General features: G+C 39.4%; 1 protein-coding gene across 1 annotated transcript in view; it reads left to right on the top strand.

The window, feature by feature from the left end:
- Positions 1–21,281, top strand: part of LOC124553527 — a 119,354-nt gene that overhangs the window by 73,517 nt on the left and 24,556 nt on the right. The window contains exon 7 of the mRNA XM_047127376.1: positions 19,094–19,368. Coding sequence (XP_046983332.1) covers positions 19,094–19,368 — 275 coding nt within the window. The remainder of the gene's footprint in view (positions 1–19,093; positions 19,369–21,281) is intronic.

Raw genomic sequence — 21,281 nt, 5'->3', positions numbered from 1 at the left:
TGAACATGGTCTCTGAACACAGATTACGTCAAAACTTCACGGACAGCTAGCGGGATAACGGTACGTCTGTGAGAGTTCTGTCACATGAGAGAAACTTTTCTTATCATCTTCGCTGAACAGTGTAAAGCTTTGCATACACAGTTCTTTTGAGACCGAACAAAAGGCCGGTTTTAAATATGTTTGTTTTCTGTAGCTCAACAGCTACAGATATAAATTTTTTGCTAAGCACTGAACTGCTGTGGACGAGCTAAATCGTCGTGTTCCGCTGCACCACAGTTACTGAGTGTGGAGTCTTGTACCGCAAGGAAGCAAGGGAGCAGACGTTGTTATGGATGGTTGGTATCCTCCTTCTACACTACAAATGCACACGTGGACTAATATGGTTCTTTATTTACATGAACAGACTTTTACTTAATTTCAATAGAGTTCATGTGTTTTGGTACAAGTTCATCAGTAATAGTCCTCTTGCACGCAATGTCGGTAACCTTGATATTACAAACTTTAGTGTCATTGCTAGTCCCATTATAGTTAACAATCTGGTCACAATGTACTGTCATAGGCTGTGATGTGCTCTGCAAACGTACTGACAGATGCCAAACAGGAGTTTGAGTTCGTGAGTGAGGCCTAGAGGGCGTTGGCGACATCTTGCTTGTGGGTGTGTCTCTGGCCTCTCTCGTGACAGGCGCGCTTGATTCAGCGTGTGGGCATTCTCAATAAAAATGTGATGATGTGAATGGATGGCCCTCAACTGTGTACCCTACGACAGAGTTGCAATATGAAAAGTTTTGGCTGGTTTCGTTGTCTAGGGGCTGGGATACGTAGTTGTCGCATTACAGGCCAAATACAGCTGAGTCTACAGTATACAATATGGATGTACACATGAATCGAATGGTCGAAGCTTCCTATGACTCAACAATTGCGAATTTAGGACGTAAAAAAAACGTTTATAAATGAAGCATTGCAATTAAATAAATCTGCAGATTATCTTAACGACTTTAAATGATGAGTACGACAGTAGAAGTACTTTTGACAGTGTGGTATATATTTCTGGAGAACACTTATTGGTGTCGATGGTCCAATAATAAAATAAAATATAAGTTGAATAACAGGAAAACAATAGATTCCTACTGCACGTAATTAGTTATGAACGACAACATAGCTCGCGAGATATTCACTTCTACAGGCACACTACGTCTTCACTGTAGAAGCCACGGAAATCTCACAAGTGCAAACGTCGGCATTCCGAAGTATTTCTATCTGTGGCGACCAGGAGCAAACCGCTGCCCACTCTCCAAGTCTCTGCCTCGACTGCCGCGTCAAGCACCTCCCCCGTGTCCTCTCCCGTACCCCTCTCCCACTTCCATCGAGTCTCCCCATTCACGAGCGCTGTGATTGGCTAGAGCGCTCCCGCCATGTCTTCAAGCCAAAGTACGCTCACAAACATCAAACACTCTCGAAATACTGGATTTACATCTAAATAACTTGAAATTAAATAAATATTCCTACGGCTGGACTATAAACAAGCTCTAACATCCATTATTAAATACATCAACAAATTATATAAACATATATCAAAGGAATAGCGAGCCAAAGTAACCCAGTAGCCTAGTGTCTCCGTGCTTTCTAAAACACGGTAAATAATTGACCATTTTCTTCACGAATAGCATATATCGGATTTAAACAAAGACACAGATGAATAAATATATTTATAAGCATGCTGTGGAGTACTTATGGCCTGACGCTATCTATAGTAATCGGCTATTTTCACCTCCAATAACTCCTGTACTATTGACGTTAGATGCCTGTAATTCATACCACTTTAGGTTTAATCTAATAGCTTTCCAAAGACACGTCGATCGACGAAATCGAATGAAGTGTTTAAATTTTGGAAATTCACTGCTGGGTGTTACTTGTACAATTTACCCGCAGATACTAAACTTTAAACTAATAAAGATATTGAAAATCTGATTACAGCATCAGAATCGTCGTGCAAATGATAGTAATTTACATGTTTCTTTTTGAGGTATCATGATTCTTCTGGCTAGTATTAACATCTATACAAACTGCGAAATGTCTGCCACGATAGTTTCACAAAGTCCGCCACCTTTGGCACTCTCGGCGTGCAAGCCTCTTTCACTGACACAGCCTCACCGTGGAACTGCCAGCCTCGTGGCCGGGCTGCAGCCCTCTTGCTTCGGCCAACGTCCGGCACCACGTGGTCGGCCTGCCGAGCGGTCCACGCGACCATGACAACTCCGAACTTGGAATACTTTCAGGGCGCCACAATCCGCCTTTTAGAGGCGTCTACTACTGAACTTTGCATATCATCTTTGCCAACTGCTGTGCTGGCGACAGCTTACACCAGCACACTGAGGGCACGTGCAAGTGCGCTCCCTGGGATTTCCTAAAGCACTGTTGACGTATTTATGTGTCCCACTCTGCCGACCTCTCCCTGCTCCATAGCAGCTACTTCATCTCGATTAACAGAAAAGTTTCGATTATTCATCATACAAACAATGTACGTCTTTGAGTGCTGTCATTTGCGTAAACCTTGTTTCACTATCTCGAACGGTTTATGAAATATTATGTTGATTACGATCACATCACTATGATGCACAGGGACGGAAATGAACGCATTTCACGGAAGTGTCCAACAGATATAAAAATCAATAACTGGAGGACGGAATGAGATAATGATCTGTTCTAAGTTTGAAATCAAATTTCCATATTTTATCTACATTTCCTATAATGCAACGAATGAAGTAAAATTAAACATACACACGGTTAATGCAATGTGTTATTAGTTATGGAAACTCTTCCATATTTTGTGCAATGTTTTACTTAATTTGACGTAGTGAAATATGACAAGAAGGAAATGAAATTCTGTACCTTATGGAGATAAGATGTCAGACAGTAGTACGTGCAAAGACGAAACTTCTTCACGCAATACTTTTCCAAAGATCGGATGATAAGTATTTCATGACAGCACAGGTATAATAATTTGGCCAGCAGTATCCACATTACACCCAGCACGTCTGAGACAGTGAAAGTGTTAGTATTGTAAATGCTGCAGTTATTTTAACGTTTCGTACATGATCTAAGTATAATATTTCTTATAATTTTCTATTTTTCATTAATGATTAATATTTTTATTTAAAATTGAATAGTTAATTATGGAATAAAAATTGTTAATAATTTTCTTATAAATGTTGATTCTGTGAATCCTAATAATACTGAGAAAACTTTGTATGAATGATGTGTATAAACAGTAGTGTTGGTTGAAAAAATCATTTTAAAAGGTCAGTGTTACTGCATTCTGCGCAAGGAAAGTACTGAATTGTACAGTATGATATGTTCATGATGAAAGAGGTGTTATGGTCGTTCTGACCGTTAGAAACTTAGTACCAGACAAGGGTTGCATGTATAACTAACTGATCCCTGGCCTAAGGAGGAAGTGCCGTCGGATGTAGGTATGCCAATTCATACATGACTAGCTGCAAACTTTGCTGTGACATTCTGCTAATGCAGCACCTGCATAGTACCTCTAGGACAGTGATAAACATGAGTAATCATCAATATTAATATTGATATAATATACCTACAAAATATGTATAAGCCAATATTACCACCTAACTAGTGTATACGAAATCATATCAAAAGTTCTATCCTGACAGGGACACAAAATAAGACATAACTATTACTTTCACTTTACTGGAAATGAGATTTCTTGACAGGATCCAACTGTCTATCAAAAGATTCTGGCAGTGTCAATTAAATAAAATGTAAGGACTTACTGGAGACAGACCTGAGTGCCTGCCAAAACGTTGTACCAAGGTTTATCAAATAAAACGTAACCATTGAACTGAATGACTCGGTTTATGAACTATGACAATAAGAGATTTTCGAGTATCATCAGTTATATCCAACAGGCTAGTTGTGGTGGTTCAAATGCAAGTTCACTAGCATTGTAATGGGACACCATTAATGAGATTAATGCTCAATGGATTTAAAAGTGGCAATGGGAAACAATTTACCCACTGACTTCTTGTAGATAAGTGTAATCAAATTGAGTGCCTTTGGTCGCCACTGGCCAATACCAGCTGAAGTAATATTCTTTTCAAACAACGCATAGGAATTAGGATCAGTATTTAAAGTAAAATCTTGATACTGATAGCTGTAGGAGTAGATTTCTAAGGAATTTCACACAAGATTTATTAAACCATAGATGAGTGGGTAACGTTAAACAAAAAAGCATAGATAATTATGTGATTCAGGTTCGTCCTCACATGGAATGAATTAATTAACTGTTCATTAGTACTCAGTGCTTCCACCTATTAGTTATGCTAAATTATTCAGAGCACCACACAGCATCATGGATTTTAGGATAGGCATGTGGTAACCTATGATATTGACGGACAGCAGAACAAGACTCACATGTGTGTACTATCTACAAACACAGCTAAAAATGAGTTTCCCTTCCGAAAATCAGCGTTAGAATAACACTACAGTGTTCTTGGCATAGTAGGTGGATTGCATTAGCAGACAGGTGCCAAGCCATGAGAGGTTTCATTAACTGGATAATCAAGGACTTGAACTGAACTGAGTAGTGATTTATTATTTATTATTTACTATTATTTGGTTATTATTTATCTTCACAGATCATGCACTCCCACAATGTGTGTTCTGGTGTGCCTGCACTGTCCCAGGAACAGCTATCATGTATCTATCTTCTAATTTTGTATAGATACTTAGCATGAGGGCCATAACAGTCAGGTAATGAATCAGTCCACTCGACGGGTTAAGAAATCTCGTTTTTACTCCCTCCCACTCGTTTTGCCACAGTTGTAATATGTAATCTTTTATTTATTACTTTTTCGGATTGGCCTCAGTTCCAGGCACCCTTCATACTTTCATTTGATTGCCTTTCTGTAGCCAGTAAAAGACCAGTTTTTTTTTATTTTCCAACTATAGTGAGCATATTCCTAGAATTACTGACAAAGCATCCTATGGGGCAGTTCAATAGACACCCATTAATTTTGGCAGCACTCCTGACTGAACTCTCCTCACTAATGCAGCTGCCTTAACTAGCTCCAACCTATGAGCCCAAAGTCTCACACGATATCCTGTAATTGATGTTAATATAGATTGGTGGTAAACTCTGATTGTTGTTGCCTGTTAGCTACGGTTATAACTTTATTCATCACATTTATACCTTTTCTGCCAGTTTTCTCTATTTGTAGTTCAAAGTTACGATGTTCGTCCAGAAGCATACTCACCTATAGGGATAGATTTATTTAGAATAAGGAGTGATTTATTTATCGCTATCATGGGGGCCTCCAATGGACACTTGAATCGATATGGCCAAACTGTGAAAACAATGCTAGTTCCATCTACCATATTTAGGAGGACAACGGTTCCATCCCGTGTCCGCCCATCCTGATTTAGGTTTTCCATGATTTCCCTGAATCGCATCAGGCAAATGCCAGGATGGTTCCTTTGAAAGGGCACGGCCGACTTCCTTCCCCATCCTTCCCTAATCTGATGACACCGATGACCTTGCGGTTTGGTCTCTTCCCCCAAAATCAACCCAATCCTGTTCGTTCCCCTCAGTCCCTGATCTGACTCCCATATACCATAACTGATTAAAAATTGGCCAAGTTTACAGAGTAGATTCAGGAGGTTGAAACCTATTTCTTTAGCAAGGTATTTGCAGCCTACGTTAACTTTGGTGCACATGTGGGAGGGTATGACACTAACAGCCTACACATGTGGTATCTATTTACCAAATTTGGTTTACTATGCACTATGCCCCAATTGAACAAATTGTCCTGTCATGGGAAAAGTCATGTGTAACACTATACTGCACCATTTAGTATATAGATATAATATTTATAGCCAATTTTGGTATGTAGATGCAGTATAATGTGAGAATTTTTGCAAAATTTAACCATCAAATGCCTAGAGCATTTTGCTTATTGGAGCCGGCTGCGGTGGTCTAGCGGTTCTAGGCGCTCAATCCGGAACCGCGGGACTGCTACGGTCGCAGGTTCGAATCCTGCCTCGGGCATGGATGTGTGTGATGTCCTTAGGTTAGTTAGGTTTCAGTAGTTCTAAGTTCTAGGGGACTGATGACCACAGCAGTTAAGTCCCATAGTGCTCAGAGCTATTTGAACCATTTTTTGAACCATTTGAACCATTTTTTGCTTATTGGACTTGAAATGAAAGATACATAAAAACACAGAAAGTGTCAGATCCAATTTAGATAAAGTTTTAATTACTCAAACGTACTCAAATGGAATAGAATACGGTCGCCAGACTAATTAGGCATAGAAATGCGAAACATTTCTTTTAAAGAAAAAGTAGCCAGTTTTAGTGGAAAAACTCAGTCTATACTTGTTTCCTACGAAAATGCAGTGAAACCAATCACAAGCAAAAAAGTGGTAAAGTGGATACTAGCAGTTATTGTAAAACATGATTGGCCTCTGAAACACAAAAGACATTGTTACACTCATCAATTTTAAATACTTTGTCAAACCTGAGTAACTTAATCAGCACAACAATTGCAAGCCTACACTAACTGGAGATTGGACACAGGTCTAGTTTCATTTTGTGATATTTTCAACACAGCACGAATTCAATTAAATTTCACTTGCATTAAGATTCACTCTATTCTTTGAAAGCAAAAAAGTAACTGTTTTCATGGATAATGGCATTCATAGTAACTTTACCTTCAGTCAGAATAAAACAGCAAATGGGTGCTCATAAACTGAAATTGGACCTTTTAACACACAATGTGCACAAAATTCAACATAAATTTCAAAAGCCGTTAGAACTTACTACTATCATGTAACTTTGTGCATTTTGTGCAACTTTCAATGGGGAATCCCCTAATCTTTACTACTACAATAAAACAAACTATCCCACTTTCATGAATAATTTAAAGAATGCCAACTTTTGGAATTCTCTTTTTGAAATATTGATTCACCTTTTATGCATTTTTATAACTGATTTTACAGTGAATATTTTTACTAGGTACTGGTTTTCAAACCATTCATTAAGAACATTAACTTTAAAGTGACCACAAAATGGCTTGTTTTCTGTTATCATCTCAGTTGTCTACATTTGAAACCAGAAGTTAAGCAAGTAATTTAAGAGATCACAAAACTTTAGATTGAAGAAGTTCAATTACTGGGAGGTTTTCACAAAGCTACACTTACATCCTCTTCAACTTTACCAAAATCTACATTACTTTTAGATAACCTATTTCACTCAATTTTGAACAAATTTAACCAGTTAATCGTCTTTCTTTTTTTTATAATCATTTCTAACAATCTGGACACTCAGAGATCATTGTTCAAGATATTGAGAGATATTTAGGTGAGGAACAGAATCAAGTTATGTACATAAATTTTGGTATGAGTTAACTTGTATTTGCACATACTAATTGTGCTGATCCATCACATCATAATTCCTCCTCTCTGTTAATGTGATTGCACAATATTGGTGGCGAGTATATGATGGCAGAGGGACTTGCCATTCGAATCGAATACTCTGTTATTTCTTCATGGAGGTCATCACGTTATATAATACTTACAGGCCTTTAGAGGGGAACCACTCCATATTTTACCATAACATGAACCAAGAGAGCTAAATTTGGATCAGCAGTTACAAGTATCAAGTTGTAGTGTACTCTTCTCCTCGGGGTTCTGCCATGAAAAATATAAAATAGAAAATCTGATTGGGTTTGGAATTTTGGTGGTTTTAGTTACAGATAAGGCGGACTTCGTATTATTGATTGAGATCGTGCTGTAATTTGACCGTGCATGGCAGACCGGGTTGGCAACACTACAAAAAGAGACTGTACGGAAATAGCATCAGAAAATAATTGAAATTTATCTTATAATCTTGTTAGGTACGCAGTATTAATTACAATGTAGTCTTCATGGCTGTCCTCCTAATTTCTCTTGTAGGATGACCCGTCTTTCACTTTTCTCCGTCTGTTGAAAACTTCTTCAAGTTGTCGCTGTCATGATCAATTTACATATTTGATGATAACCACCTCGAGTCACTATTGAAACAACCTCGCTTTGTAATGTAATTTTAATTTCCACCCAAAAGCACATTCAACACATCGCCGAAAAATACACGTCTTTAGTATGAAGACAAGAGAGAGAGTCTAATCAATTAGTTGTTAAAAACAAAATCCTACGCAAAAGTAAAAAAAAAAAAAACGAACAAAATTATTTATAAATATCGGTCGCTGGCGCAGCGCTCTTCTATGTGCGCGATCGTAAATTATATCTTTGTATTGGCGGAGGCGCGGTAGTCAAAGTACCATTACAAAGTAAACATTTTTAAGTAAACATTGCATTTACCCGTATTAACAAATCAATACAAAATTACTTAACCAAAATCATCCATTTCCAAATACAACCAAAGCTATTAGTCAATGAAGAGAAAACATAGTACAACATATCAAGAGCACATACTAAAGAAAATACACTTTATGTAAAGCATAATAATCAGAAGAACAACAATACATAAGATCTTACTATGGTGTTACACATGCCCCATGGTTCAGTGAGGTTTCCCAAACATCTATAACACTCAAGTAGTACTGGCTGAAAAAAAATTATTCCATCCAACTTTCGTTGGGTCAGAGAAAACATGTTACATACATACAGTAAATACACTAAGAAGAATCATACATTTCTTCCAAAAGATTGTTCAAAAAGAAGCATATGTATCATTTACTTTATGAATAACAGGTTTATCGTAAAACAGGACATCATTACCCATTATCATCTCATACACAGACTGTCCAAATATTTTCTTTACTACAGAGAAAGTCATTTTAACATTTTTATAAACAGAAAAAAAAATCCATCGTTAAACAGGACATCCTTAATCATCTTCATCTCATACATATATTATCCATTAACAGACAACCAGTTCATAAAACAACCTACACATTTATAAAACAAGTATAGCATTCTGTAGAAAAGCAAATATACATAAACTAAGACATACATTAACCAAACACAAAAGCATCCTACATTGCACATTTAATTAATAGCAATTCAAAACTTTTGTTCTAGAGAAGCACATAAACACTTTAATATATTTATTTAGAACCTAGCTTTAATTTCCACTGCCCTCGTGTTACAACCAGACAGTCCATTTTTGGTTGATTGCACAGACATACCTATAGTTACATCAGATTTAATATTGTTTTTCACTGACTTCTATAGAAATAGTCAGTCCATTTTTGCAACTCATAATTAAAACATACACAACATTAATCCAGAAAATTCAGCTTATTTTGTTGCCTGCAATAGCACTCTGCAAACCATGTCTGTAAACATTTAGGTACACAGAAACATGTACAAATTTTCTTTAAAAAGGAAATATTTTAACTGTATTCTTGCCCTGGTTGGCAAGTCTTTGTTATTGCCTGCTGCAATTGGCAGTCCTGTCATTAACTCTATTGTATTCTCTTTACTATTTTGGTTTGTTGCCCAACAACACATTTTTAGCATTTTATTTTATTTTATACTGCAGAAATTTTATCCTTGCAGTCCCTATTACATCATCTCCAGTAAATATTACACATTTGGTTCAATTATCTTTTTATGTTATACAGAATGTGAAACTGAAACACATATATTAGACACTGGTAACAAAAAACATTTCTTTTCAAATGACTACATCATAAACCTGTGAATTTAAATGTCATATGCAGGATTAAGTCAAGAATGAGATTTTTTCTATTCATTTGTCATTGCTTTTTCACACGCTTCTAGGTCATTACACATATCAACTCAGGAAATCATCTTATATTTTATTGCAAGTGATTTCCGTCAACTCCTGTGGTTTAGAAAAAGGAACATCTCACTTCTAACTCATACACATATAGTAGGTACTTTTCCCTTGTTTTTGACAAACTTTTCCATCACCATTTTCATACAAAAACTTTTAGACATACTAGAGTATCCATTGAAACTCTACTTTTACTTATTCTTGAACACCTTTCTTCCAAGAACTTTAGTCATTCATTTGCATTGCGTGCTTCTACTTCTTATTACAGTACCCACTTTACTTACAACATGTTTAGTCATTTTCTAGTGCACGTGTATTACTTATTTACTTCTTTATCCACAAACAATTACTGTATTTTGCATTTATTTATCACATCCCTTTAGCATACACACATCTATTTATTCTGATATCTATTCTGATAGGGAAGAAGGAAAGATGATAGTAGAAGTTCTGAATGCTAGAAGAGGAAGATTGACAACAGGAAAAGAAAAGGAAATAGTATTGTCAATAACTTGAGTACCTGGTGTTTGCCAGACACCTAGCATCGCATAGAGTGCAGTGCCCTCTGAGGGTTTTGATTTCATTCATTATTTGTTTCTGTGGACATACTATTTTAGGTTAACAATGTTTGTAACTCCCAAAGGTTTTCTTGATCTAGGGTATAGAAGAAAATAAGCACTGGCATGTGGAGCTCCTTGCACTTCAAATGGTTCATTGTAAATGTATTTAAATTTAGAAATTTCATCATTAATTTCACTAGATTTTTCATGTGCTTTCACCAGAACGTAGTCACCAAGTTTAAATTTAGTTGTTTTGAGGCACTTATTATGCCTTTTCGATCTAACAGCCACTTTCATTTCATTCTCCTCCTAACTAGTTCTTTTTGCTCATGCAAGTTAATCCCTAAAACAGGTGGAAATTTCAAGATCTCTTCAATAACACTTTTGCTTTTATGGTTCAACAGAATTTATTTGGGTGTAAACCCCATTGTCTCATGGTAGAGAGTGCTCATGGCGTTTTCAAAATCTGTCACAAATCTGCCCCAGGCCTTGTGATTATGGTGGCAATAGGTTCTACCTAATCTTCCTAATGCCCACACATACCTTTCGACAGGGTTACTTGCAGGGTGGTAGGTAAAAATATATTTCACTTGTATACCATGTTGTCTCATACCTTCTTTCCATATTTTAGAATTAAACTGAGGTCCATTATCAGATAGGACTGCTCTGGGTTTACCAATGGTGTTAAAATATTCATTCATTTTACTAAAGATTGCTTTTGCAGTAGCTTTTCTGATAGGGTAAAACTTAATAAATTTAGAGAAAACTCCTAAAAATACCACAATATAAGACCTACTTCCTTATGTTTTAGGGAGAGGACCATACAAATCTACTGATAACAATTCCAAGATGTCTTTTGGCACTGTGTTTTGCATATACCCTGGTTGGTATGGTTAGCAACTTGTGCCCTATGACACACATCACAAGATTTAATTCTGTCAGCAATTTGCTCAGTGGCACCCACATTAAATCACAATTACGTCAGTTAATTTCTCAATACACTTTTTAGACCACAGTGCCCTAAGGCAAAATGGAAATAATCAATAACTTCATTTTCAAACTGCATAGGCCAATAAACTTTCCATTCCTGAGTACTTGCATCTTCCTCCTATACAATATTCCATTAAATATCTTATAAAATTTACTGATTTGTGGGAAGTTGGGGTTAATGAAACTTGTTTTAACAGATTTCCAGACCGCATACTCTTACAAATCTGTTGAGTTCTTTTTCTACCTGGAACGTCTTTGATACATCTCATGTGAAACTTACCACCTTTATTACATTCTTTCAGTAGGTTATTCATATCCTCTGGCAATGGAGATGAAGCATCGGCCACACGACTTTCACTGCCTTTGATATACAAAATTTCATAATCAAACTGTTGTAAGTACAGAGCTCATTAACTTAAACTGCCAGTAAACAATCGACAGTCTTTCAAAAAAGTTAAGGCTCTATGGTCAGTATGAATAATAGTTTTGTGCCCCATAAGTAATTTCTAAATTTCTGTAAGCCCCAAATTATGGTTAAAACTTCTTTCTTTGAAATAGTGTTATTTTTCTCATATTTAGTTAGATCTCTACTAGCAAAAGCTATAGTTCTATGTTTTGCTTCCGCAAATTCTGTGCTTTCTTGAAAGATTTCAATACTAATCCCCTATGCGCTACTGTCTGTCATCATGTGGAATGGTTCACTTAAAATAGGATGATGTAAAATAGTTTCTCTTATTAACTCAGTTTTCAAGTCTCTGAAGTCTTTCTGACATTCTGACGTCCAAATATATGCACTGTTTTTCTTTAGCAAACTGTTCAAATATGGGCTATTAAAAGCTTACCCCTTCGCAAATTTGCGATAAAAACCACAAAGACCAAGAAATGCTTTCAGTTGTTTTCTGTTCTTAGGTGGAGAACACTTTTCAATTGCATTTAGCTTCTCTGGGTCCTTGCCAATCCCAGCTGTAGTTACGACGTGTCCTAAAAACTTAATCTCCTGTTTTACAAATTCACATTTCTTCAATTTCAAAGTCATTCCTCCTGCTTGAAGAGCAACGAGAGTTTTGTTCAATAGTTCACAATGTTCTTCCCAACTTTCAGTAGCAATCAACAAATCATCTATACAAACAGTTAATCTGGCACAAAGTTCTTTTCCTAACACAGTATCTAATGCTCTTATAAAAACTGAAACAGAAGTATTTAAACCAAAAGGTACAACTTTATACTGATAGCATTTCCCTGCAAACACGAATGCTGTATGTTTCTGGGAATCTTTGTGTAATGATTATTTGCCAATATCCCGCAGTGAGGTCAAGACTAGTTATGTACATTACATTATGGAATTTTTGCAACAGATCACCCACATTTTCTGGCCTGTCTACCTCTCTCCTGACAATCTTGTTCAGTGTTCATGCATGAATAACAACTTGCATGCCACTGTATTCCTTATTTACTATAATAAGTGGACTATTATATTTACTGTTGCTTCTTTCAATCACTCCCCATTCTAACATTCTGTGAATTTCGGCCTGTACCACTTCTTTCTCAGCTATTGGCACTGGATAGGGTCTTACACAGAATGGTTCATGTTCAGCTGCATCGATATGGTATTCAAAGTTCGTGACAACACCTGGATTATCAGAGAGCACTTCCCTGTTGTTATTTAAAACAGCAAATAGTTCATCTTTCTGTTCACACAAGAGTTCTTGGATAGCATCAACAATTTCCTTAAAATTGTCAATTTTTTATTCATTCAGTATTAAATTTTTCACATGGTAGATTTCATATAAGTGAGACAAACCATCATTTTCAGATTCTATCTCTAGCATTATGGATTCTACATTAGCGCCATGTACAGTGTCATCTTCTGTAAATTTAATTTCTAATGTATTAGGCTCCCTATTAATTTTAACAATTCCATTACGACAATCTAAAAACACTTTTTCTTTGTCCAGTCAATCAATACCCGAAATCATCTCAGCACTTAATTCAGGTACCATAAAATGTCATGTTCAAATTTCTGTCCTTGCATTTTAAATTCAATCAGTACATTTTTCCAAATGGGTTTACTGGACTTGCCAGTAGCTCCTACAATCTTCACTCCACTCACAGACATTATTACTAACCCTGGCTTACTTGAAATATGTTCAAAAAATGATTCTGATACAGCACTAATTTGTGATCCTATACCCAAAAATACTTGCAACTCAATATTATAAACGTTACTGGGGATAATGGTTTTGTTTAACAGTTCTAGAGTCTTTCACCTCCTGTTCTTCCCACAATAAATTATGTTCAACCATTATGTCCTTCCAGGAAATGTTACCTGCTTATTTCTGTTGTATACTGGGTGGCTTTTTAGGTTTCTTGATCTCTATATCTCTAGCGATCTTTAACAGTTCTCGTCCCTCTATGATTTCATCAGGTAGTTCTTCTGGTTCCTGCAATTCAAATTCTTTCATGAGATTAATTAAAGCATGCCCCAGCATAGTATCACCAGTGGCTCTTTCGGTTTTGCTTCACATTCTGGATTTTGTTTGGAAAGATTGTCACTCATTCTTTTGTATCGTCTTTCGGTAAATGTGTACTCACTTTCCTCTACCTCCGAGAATTCATTCTCATCTAAATCTATTCATTTCTAGTTTCTTGTCCATTTTAGTTAATATTATATTCAGATATCTTTCACTTTCAATCTTAGATAACTTTCTGCTATTTACTCTTTCAAATTGGCTGCAAGTTCGTGCAGCTGGACGTTTTATGCTCACTTTACTTTTGTAAAACACGTAATACTGCAAAGCTGTAAAATCAACAACGTCCTGTCACTGGAGGCCACATATAACATTAACTGCCTACTCGTGTGCTATCTACTTACTAAATTTGGTTTACTATACCCTATCCATTTGCACACTGAGACTGTCACAGACCTTATGAAAGAGCCCTTCCAATCATTCTTCCTACTTGGAGACTTTAATGTCCTAAATATCTTGTGCAGATCAATCTCTACTTGTCCTCACCGTCGCGTTTCGGAGAGCTTTCTGATGTCTCACGAGCTGCATATCCTCAACACAGGCACTCCCACTCCTTTCTGTGCTGCCACTGGGTCACTGTGAGCCAGCTACCTCTCTTTCTGCTCTCCAGGCTTCGCAGACCAGGTTCAGTGGGCAGTCACTGATGATCTTCACTCAGTGACCACGTCACAGTCTGTATTCATCTACTGGATGGAGCATTACCTGCACAGAAGCCACCAAAATTGTTGGTCAGTAGGGCTAACTGGATGCTTTTCGTCCATCTGGCTGTGTCTGAAGACTGCAACAGTGTCAACGAATGGGTGGACCACATCACACGATAGATCCATCACACCACTGACTTATCAATCCCAAGGTCCTGTTGCTTGTTGGACTGGTGTGTGTCGCTCAGCAATCCAGGACAGGCGTACAGTTAGCTCTTCAACTATTTAAGTACAGCCCAGCAACACACAATCTCACAGCCTTTCAGGTCACGAGAGCCAATACTTGACACATCATTAAGGAGAGCAAGAAAACGGCGTACCAAGCGTTTCTGGACTTTGTCAACCATTCCACTTCTTCTACAAAAGTACTGGAACCCATTATGAGGGTTTCTGGCAAACACAGTCGTCTACCAATAACACCAGTGCTGAAACAGAAGTGTCTCCAAACTACACCCAGAAACATCACTCAAACTCTGGCAGATCATTTTGCAGCGACTACTGCTGATACCAGCCTTCACAAGCTGTGAAGGGAAGACCCTCGAGCGAATAGTTAACCGTCGTTTGGTCTGGCTGTTAGAAACCAGGCAACTGCTTAACCACTCTCAGTGTGGATTCTGGAGGTTTCGATCCACTGTTGTCAACCTGACTCTACTAGAGGTGGCTATTCAGCAGGCCTTACTATGTAGACAGCACTAGCACTGTCTTGGCATATTCTCTGATATCGGTAAGGTGTACAACGCTATGTTTCCGGGCTTCAGTTTTAACTCCAAATTTTCGTGGTTGCCACACCTGTGAGACCTGAAAGCCAGAAACCAGAAGGCACAGTATTCTCGTGCAACTCCACGAATGGGGCTTTCATGGTCATCTCACCATCTTCATATGGTCCCTCATGTCTAAGCGCTTTTTTAGGTCTTGATTTCGTAACACGCTGTTGGAATGTTTTGAGCAAGGGAATGGTGTTCCTAGAGGAATGTTTTGAGTTTTAACCTCTTTTTTTTAGCGATAAACAGTATCACATATACAGAAAGGAGCCTTGTACAGTGCTTCTTAACTGTGGACGATTTTGCTGTTTCATGTTCCTCCTCCAGAAGTGCTACGGCGACCCACCAGTTGCACTTAGAGTGCGGAAGTTAGGGAGGTGGGCTGCAAAGACAGGTTTTCAGTTTTCTGCAGATAAGAATTTTAATTATTCTCATTGTAATTTTAATTTACCTGACTTGCATGTGAGGGATACAAGTCGACATTTTTAAGACTCAATCAAGTTTCTGGGCCTCAGTTTGAACTCCAAATTTTCGTGGTTGCCACACCTGTGAGACCTGAAAGCCAGAACCCAGAAGGCACTGAATACTGTAAAGTGCTTTGACCTAAGGTCTAGGGGATGAGACAGGGTGTGTCTGCTCCAGTTTTATAGGGCTCTTGTGTGTTCGTGGCTAGACTATGGATGCACAGTGCACAGGTCAACGAGGTCTTTTTACCTCAAGATTATTGACGCATAAGGATATTAGGATGCGCTTACAGAACCAGCCCCATACCCAGTCTCTGTGCTGAGGTTGGGAAACCGCCATTCACCATCTAGCGACACCTCCTCATGGTGAATCAGGCATGTAAGTTTCTTGTAGCTCCAACTTCACCTGCACACCATACCATTGCTCCTCCACCTCTGGAATGCCATTTCTCCATGAGCAACATGGACATCTGGACACTAGGTAGGGCATGTGCTGGAGTCACTTGGTGTGGAGCAAGTGCAACACCAAATCCAGCGTTTTAACAGTCTGCTACCCTGATTAGAGGCCCAGAGTAACTTTGATTTAGTGCAGTATAGCAGATGTAGCAGTCCAACATATATTTTCGTACATTATTAAAGGACTTTTTTAATGGTCACCAAACCTTTAGAACTGTCTTTACGGATGGGTCGAAACAGGGGGACTCTGTTGGTTGCACTATTGTTTTCTCTGATTGTATACTCAATGTCTGACTGCCTTGCAAGTTTTTAGTCTTTGATGCAGATTGACATGCGACCTTGCAGGCACTGTAGCAGAGGAAATGTGCTTAAAGTGCTAAATTCCTTGTCTGCTCTGATTCCCAGAGTGTTCTTCACTCTCTACAACGTTTGTACCCAGTAGCTAAAGTAGTGCACAATATCCAGGACGTCCTCCTCCAGCTACAACGGCAGGGGAAGGAGAAGTCTGTCTGCTGAGTGCCAGGGCATGTGGATGTTGCTGGAAACGAAAGGGCAGGTCTAGCAAGCAGGGAGGCGTGCCGCGCTGCTGAGTTAGCGCGGTGTGCCATCCACCTGCCTGCTGTCTCCTCGCTTTTGGGTCGGTGGGAGGATGAGCGGCTCCCCAGTCGTCTTCACACAGGCCACAGCCCTGTGACACGTGGCTTCTTGCTCCGGTGAGGACTCTGTCCATTGTGTAGTACTTGTGGCATACAGATCATGGTGCGCCAGATTTTATCAGACTGTGTTTTATTCTCCGACCAGTGGGCAGCGACTGGTTTGCTGATAGATCTGCCCTCCGTTTTAATTAACGTTCAAACGAATGTGATGAGAGTCTTATGGTTTTGTAATTTGTCCACTATGTTTCCGAAAATTTTAGGGAGATGATTTTAACGTATTAATTGTGTGCCCAGCTAACCCATCTTTTTCGTATGTGGTCAGCCAATCAGATTTCTTAGAGTCTCTTTTTTTAGCTCACCTGTCCTTTTATTTCCGTTTTAATCCCAGATATAGCACCTTTCACCCTTTATCCGTTGTCTTAACTGGTGCGAGACAGAGTGCTTGTGTGGTCAACGCGAGTGAGGTGGGAGAGAGAGGATGAGCGTCACTTTAAAGGTTTCCTCCTCACTGTGTGATACCATTTTCTTAGTTTTATCCACATTTGTTTCTTTTAATGTGAGTAAGGGTGCTGATAATCTCGCTGTTGACCGACTGTAAGCTCCAGACACACACACACACACACACACACACACACACACACACACACACACACACAGACACACACACACGCACACCTGCAGCAGTTACTGAGATTAGCGTTCACATGTAGACAGGTAAACGTGCCATGGTAATCGCATGGTTTTCACTCAGGCAAGGACTTTAATTTATCAAAGCTCAGGAAGTTTGCACTAAAAATTTACAGATGATATACAAAAACCTATTTCGTGAACCTGTCTCTCTGTTAGTGGAAATTGCGCCAAAATCTCTACAGTAGAGCCTGAGATTAGGCTTCGCTTCAGACTCCAAAATACGGCTAGAGACTATAAAAAATAATACTTGTTGTTAACACTCTTGGGCGAGACACGGCAGGTCGCAACTAGTCGCTCCAAGCAGCAGTCAGATTTTTAATTCATTAACTTCGGCCTAAATCCTTTCATTATCAAATATTTTTTAATGTGGTCATATGTTGGTGACCACAATGTTTGAATGTGAGCAACTCTTGCGAAAGGATTTCATTCCAGACTGCTCGGCCGGTTGAGGAAACACGCTTTCATTTGTATTTTTTACGTCCAGCACGCTACCAGCCTTCGATACATAACCAGCTTATTGCGCTCAAACAAGCAGAGCTGCTTTACGATTTGCACCATGGCAAATACTCTCATAATGTTTTTCGTTGTTTGCCCTCTCTGTGGACCTTCGTGCATTCATACACGCGCCACTAAACGCTCCTTTACAGTGTAACTGTTTCAACACGAATTCACAACTGCAATGGTGCTGTAGTGAAACAAAAGAGTATAGTAATTACACCAACGCTTTTCGTCAGCTTCAAAGGAGGGATACCAAGCAAACGAATGTATGTCCTCAATGATTGCACAAAGTCACCCACCATGTTAACCGAGAGCACAAATGCGCTGCTTCCTGGACTAGGGTAGGCGCGCCGGCCCCAGATTCAATCCGCCTGATGGATTACCGACGAGCGTCGGTGTGCCAGCCAGCCTGGATGTGGTTTTTAGGCGGTTTTCCACATCCCACTAGGTGAATACCGGGCGGTCCCCACGTCCCGCCTCCATTACACGACTCACAGACATATGAACACGTTCACACTATTCCATTGCTTTCACTAGACGCAGACAGCTGGGTCTACACTAATTCCATCTTGGGGGGGGGGGGGAGGTTATGGGGTGGGGATAGGAAGGGGATCTGGATGCCCTCTACACTAACAATGGCAAATCCATAGTAACAACGCCGACCCTGCGTTGACGTGGAAAAAAGGCGCAAGGAAATGATGAAGAGTTACTGTAGATAGTCAAGAGGGTTTGGGGGACTTCCTGGATACTCTGTAGATGAAAACGAATTGCGTACTCTTCTCTCGATTCAACTCTGGTATATATCTTTCCAAATACAAAAAATTTTGTTGACATTATTTATCATCGATGATGTAGTTAAAATACACCTGGTCTTGTGATCCAGAGGAGCCTCTGGGATCAGATGTGTACATCTGCTTCTACATACATTTGGTGTGTGAGCACCACTCAACTCGCAGTGATTCTTTTGCAGATGAGGAGTGGCAGAGGGAGGACAGAAGCAACGCCATGTTCTCCGTGGACACTGACTGCGTGCAGCTGTTGGCGAACGCCCTCGACCACCCCACGTGTCCGCTGGAAGACCTGCCACCGGAAACCAAAAACCTGCGCGAGCGGTGCCGCGAGCAGCTGTGGGACGACGTGGTGCAGAGGTCGCCCCACGTACCCGTCACCAGCTACCTGGCCTACACGCAGAGGATAAACGTCAACCTCTGCCTGCTGGCCTGGATGACAGCCAACTCGTTCGGCGTTTGTCAGGACGTCCCGTTTAGTATGCTACAGTCCGTACATGATGCTCGCTGCTATTTCGACAGCCCTGGCGATCAGTCCTGCCTGCAGTCGAACGCTACAGACGCCATCTGCTCTGTTTCCAGAGCAGTCCTGTTGCTCATGTGTGGCGATTTTTCTTTCCATAAGTCTTTCGATTTATGCGGCGTCAGTTTCTACACAAACGGATCGCACTTCACGACGTACAATTTAACGTGGGAAAGAGAGTTCTACAAAGGGTATGTGAGGCCAACAGAAAGGGCTCTTAAGTACAAAGACAGCTTGAACAGTGCCACCTTGAAATACAAAGATTTCAAAATCGACAGCTTAAAACCTTTAGAAATGTCATTTATAGCCTTAAATATTATTTTCCGCTTTTTGACCACTGTTGTATACATGTACCTGCCCCAGTTACGTAATGTCCCGGGAAAGATATTCTTGTCCATTCAGATCACGGGTATAACGCAGATCTTGTGTTCTGAGGTCATTTATCGTATGACAGGTGTCCCCGACCTATCTACGATGGTCCACATTGACAGTGCCCTCACTCTTCTAAGGTGTATCTGGCTAAACTTATTCTGCTACCAAATGTACGCTTGTGTCCGTCATCTTAGGCTCCCTGACGACCTGCCACCTGCTGAAGCCAGAAGGGTATTCCGTGGTCAAGCGCTGTACGCACTGATACCGTGGAGTGTGGTATGCATAGCAACTATTGCTTTCGAAAAGATGAGCAAATATTACCTGATGCACAGTCGGATAATATTCCTTGCGGGGATTTCTCTATCGATAACTTTCAATTTGGTTTGTCTTGGGTCGGTGGGATACATGTACTTACATGCTCGGAACTCCATGCGGCAACTCAAAATTTTTAGTAACGATAAATTTGCCTCTAAGAAACAATATGTTTTTATGTCAGTTAAGGGCGTTATTTTGAGCGGGATAGGTATAATTATTAGAATTGGGTTCCACCAGGCACAAGGCATAGCGCAGTTTGTGTACTACGTACACATAGCCACGATGGTGCAGGGACCACTGCAGTTCGTTTTCTTCATTTGTAATGGAACGACGCTGCCTCTGCTCAGGAACAGAGTGCTGTCGTGGTGGAATCCGGATATCATCCGCCCAGGACAGGAGCTCTGTTCAACAGCTGAGAGAAATCTGGAAAGGAGGAGAAATGAACGGTCTCTCCTTGCGCAATCCTCGTTGTAAGTTACATGGATATTGTTTCCAAAGGGCTGTCTCGACTGTAGGCAGGACTAAAGCCAGTGACCAGTCACAATGATTGAATCCAGCTGACAACACAAAATTAACTCCTACTGCTAACGCAAAACCAGTGTATTTTTCTCACTTGTTCTAAATTATTCTACATGTCTGTGTTTGTCTAGTTAATTTAATGAATTGACATTAAGTAACTACTATTAAAATGTAATTTACTACAAGATAATAAGAATTTCTTGCTCTATTTCTTCCAACCCACCCTGTGATAACATGTTAACTTGGTCTCCGAAATTTTCACAAAAACATTTTGTTACCCATAGCATATGATAAAAACGAAAATACTGAAGAATTTCTTGCATATGAAAAAAATATTTCAACCACTGGGCAGTGAAGGGAACATAATATACTCTTGCAATGTCTTTACAGGAATGTTTGCCTTTCCCATTTATTCCTACAAAGCTTCAAAAAGATGTCTACGTTTCCCTTCTTATCTTGCAAATAACTGCAGAACTGTGCTTCGTCTTTTGTCTCACACTAGATCGCTCAACCCAAAATTCTGTCTCCGACTAGTGCTAGGAATTTTTTAATGACAATTTACATGACTTTCACCTCTGGCAACGCATTGTGTATCTGAAAATTATTCCCTTGTACCATATTTAACTTCAGCTTGATACAGA

The sequence above is a fragment of the Schistocerca americana genome, chromosome 11 (assembly GCF_021461395.2).
Source record: "Schistocerca americana isolate TAMUIC-IGC-003095 chromosome 11, iqSchAmer2.1, whole genome shotgun sequence".
Lineage (NCBI taxonomy): Eukaryota > Metazoa > Arthropoda > Insecta > Orthoptera > Acrididae > Schistocerca > Schistocerca americana.
Note: the sequence above shows the minus strand (reverse complement) of the source record. Positions and strands in the feature narration are given on the sequence as shown.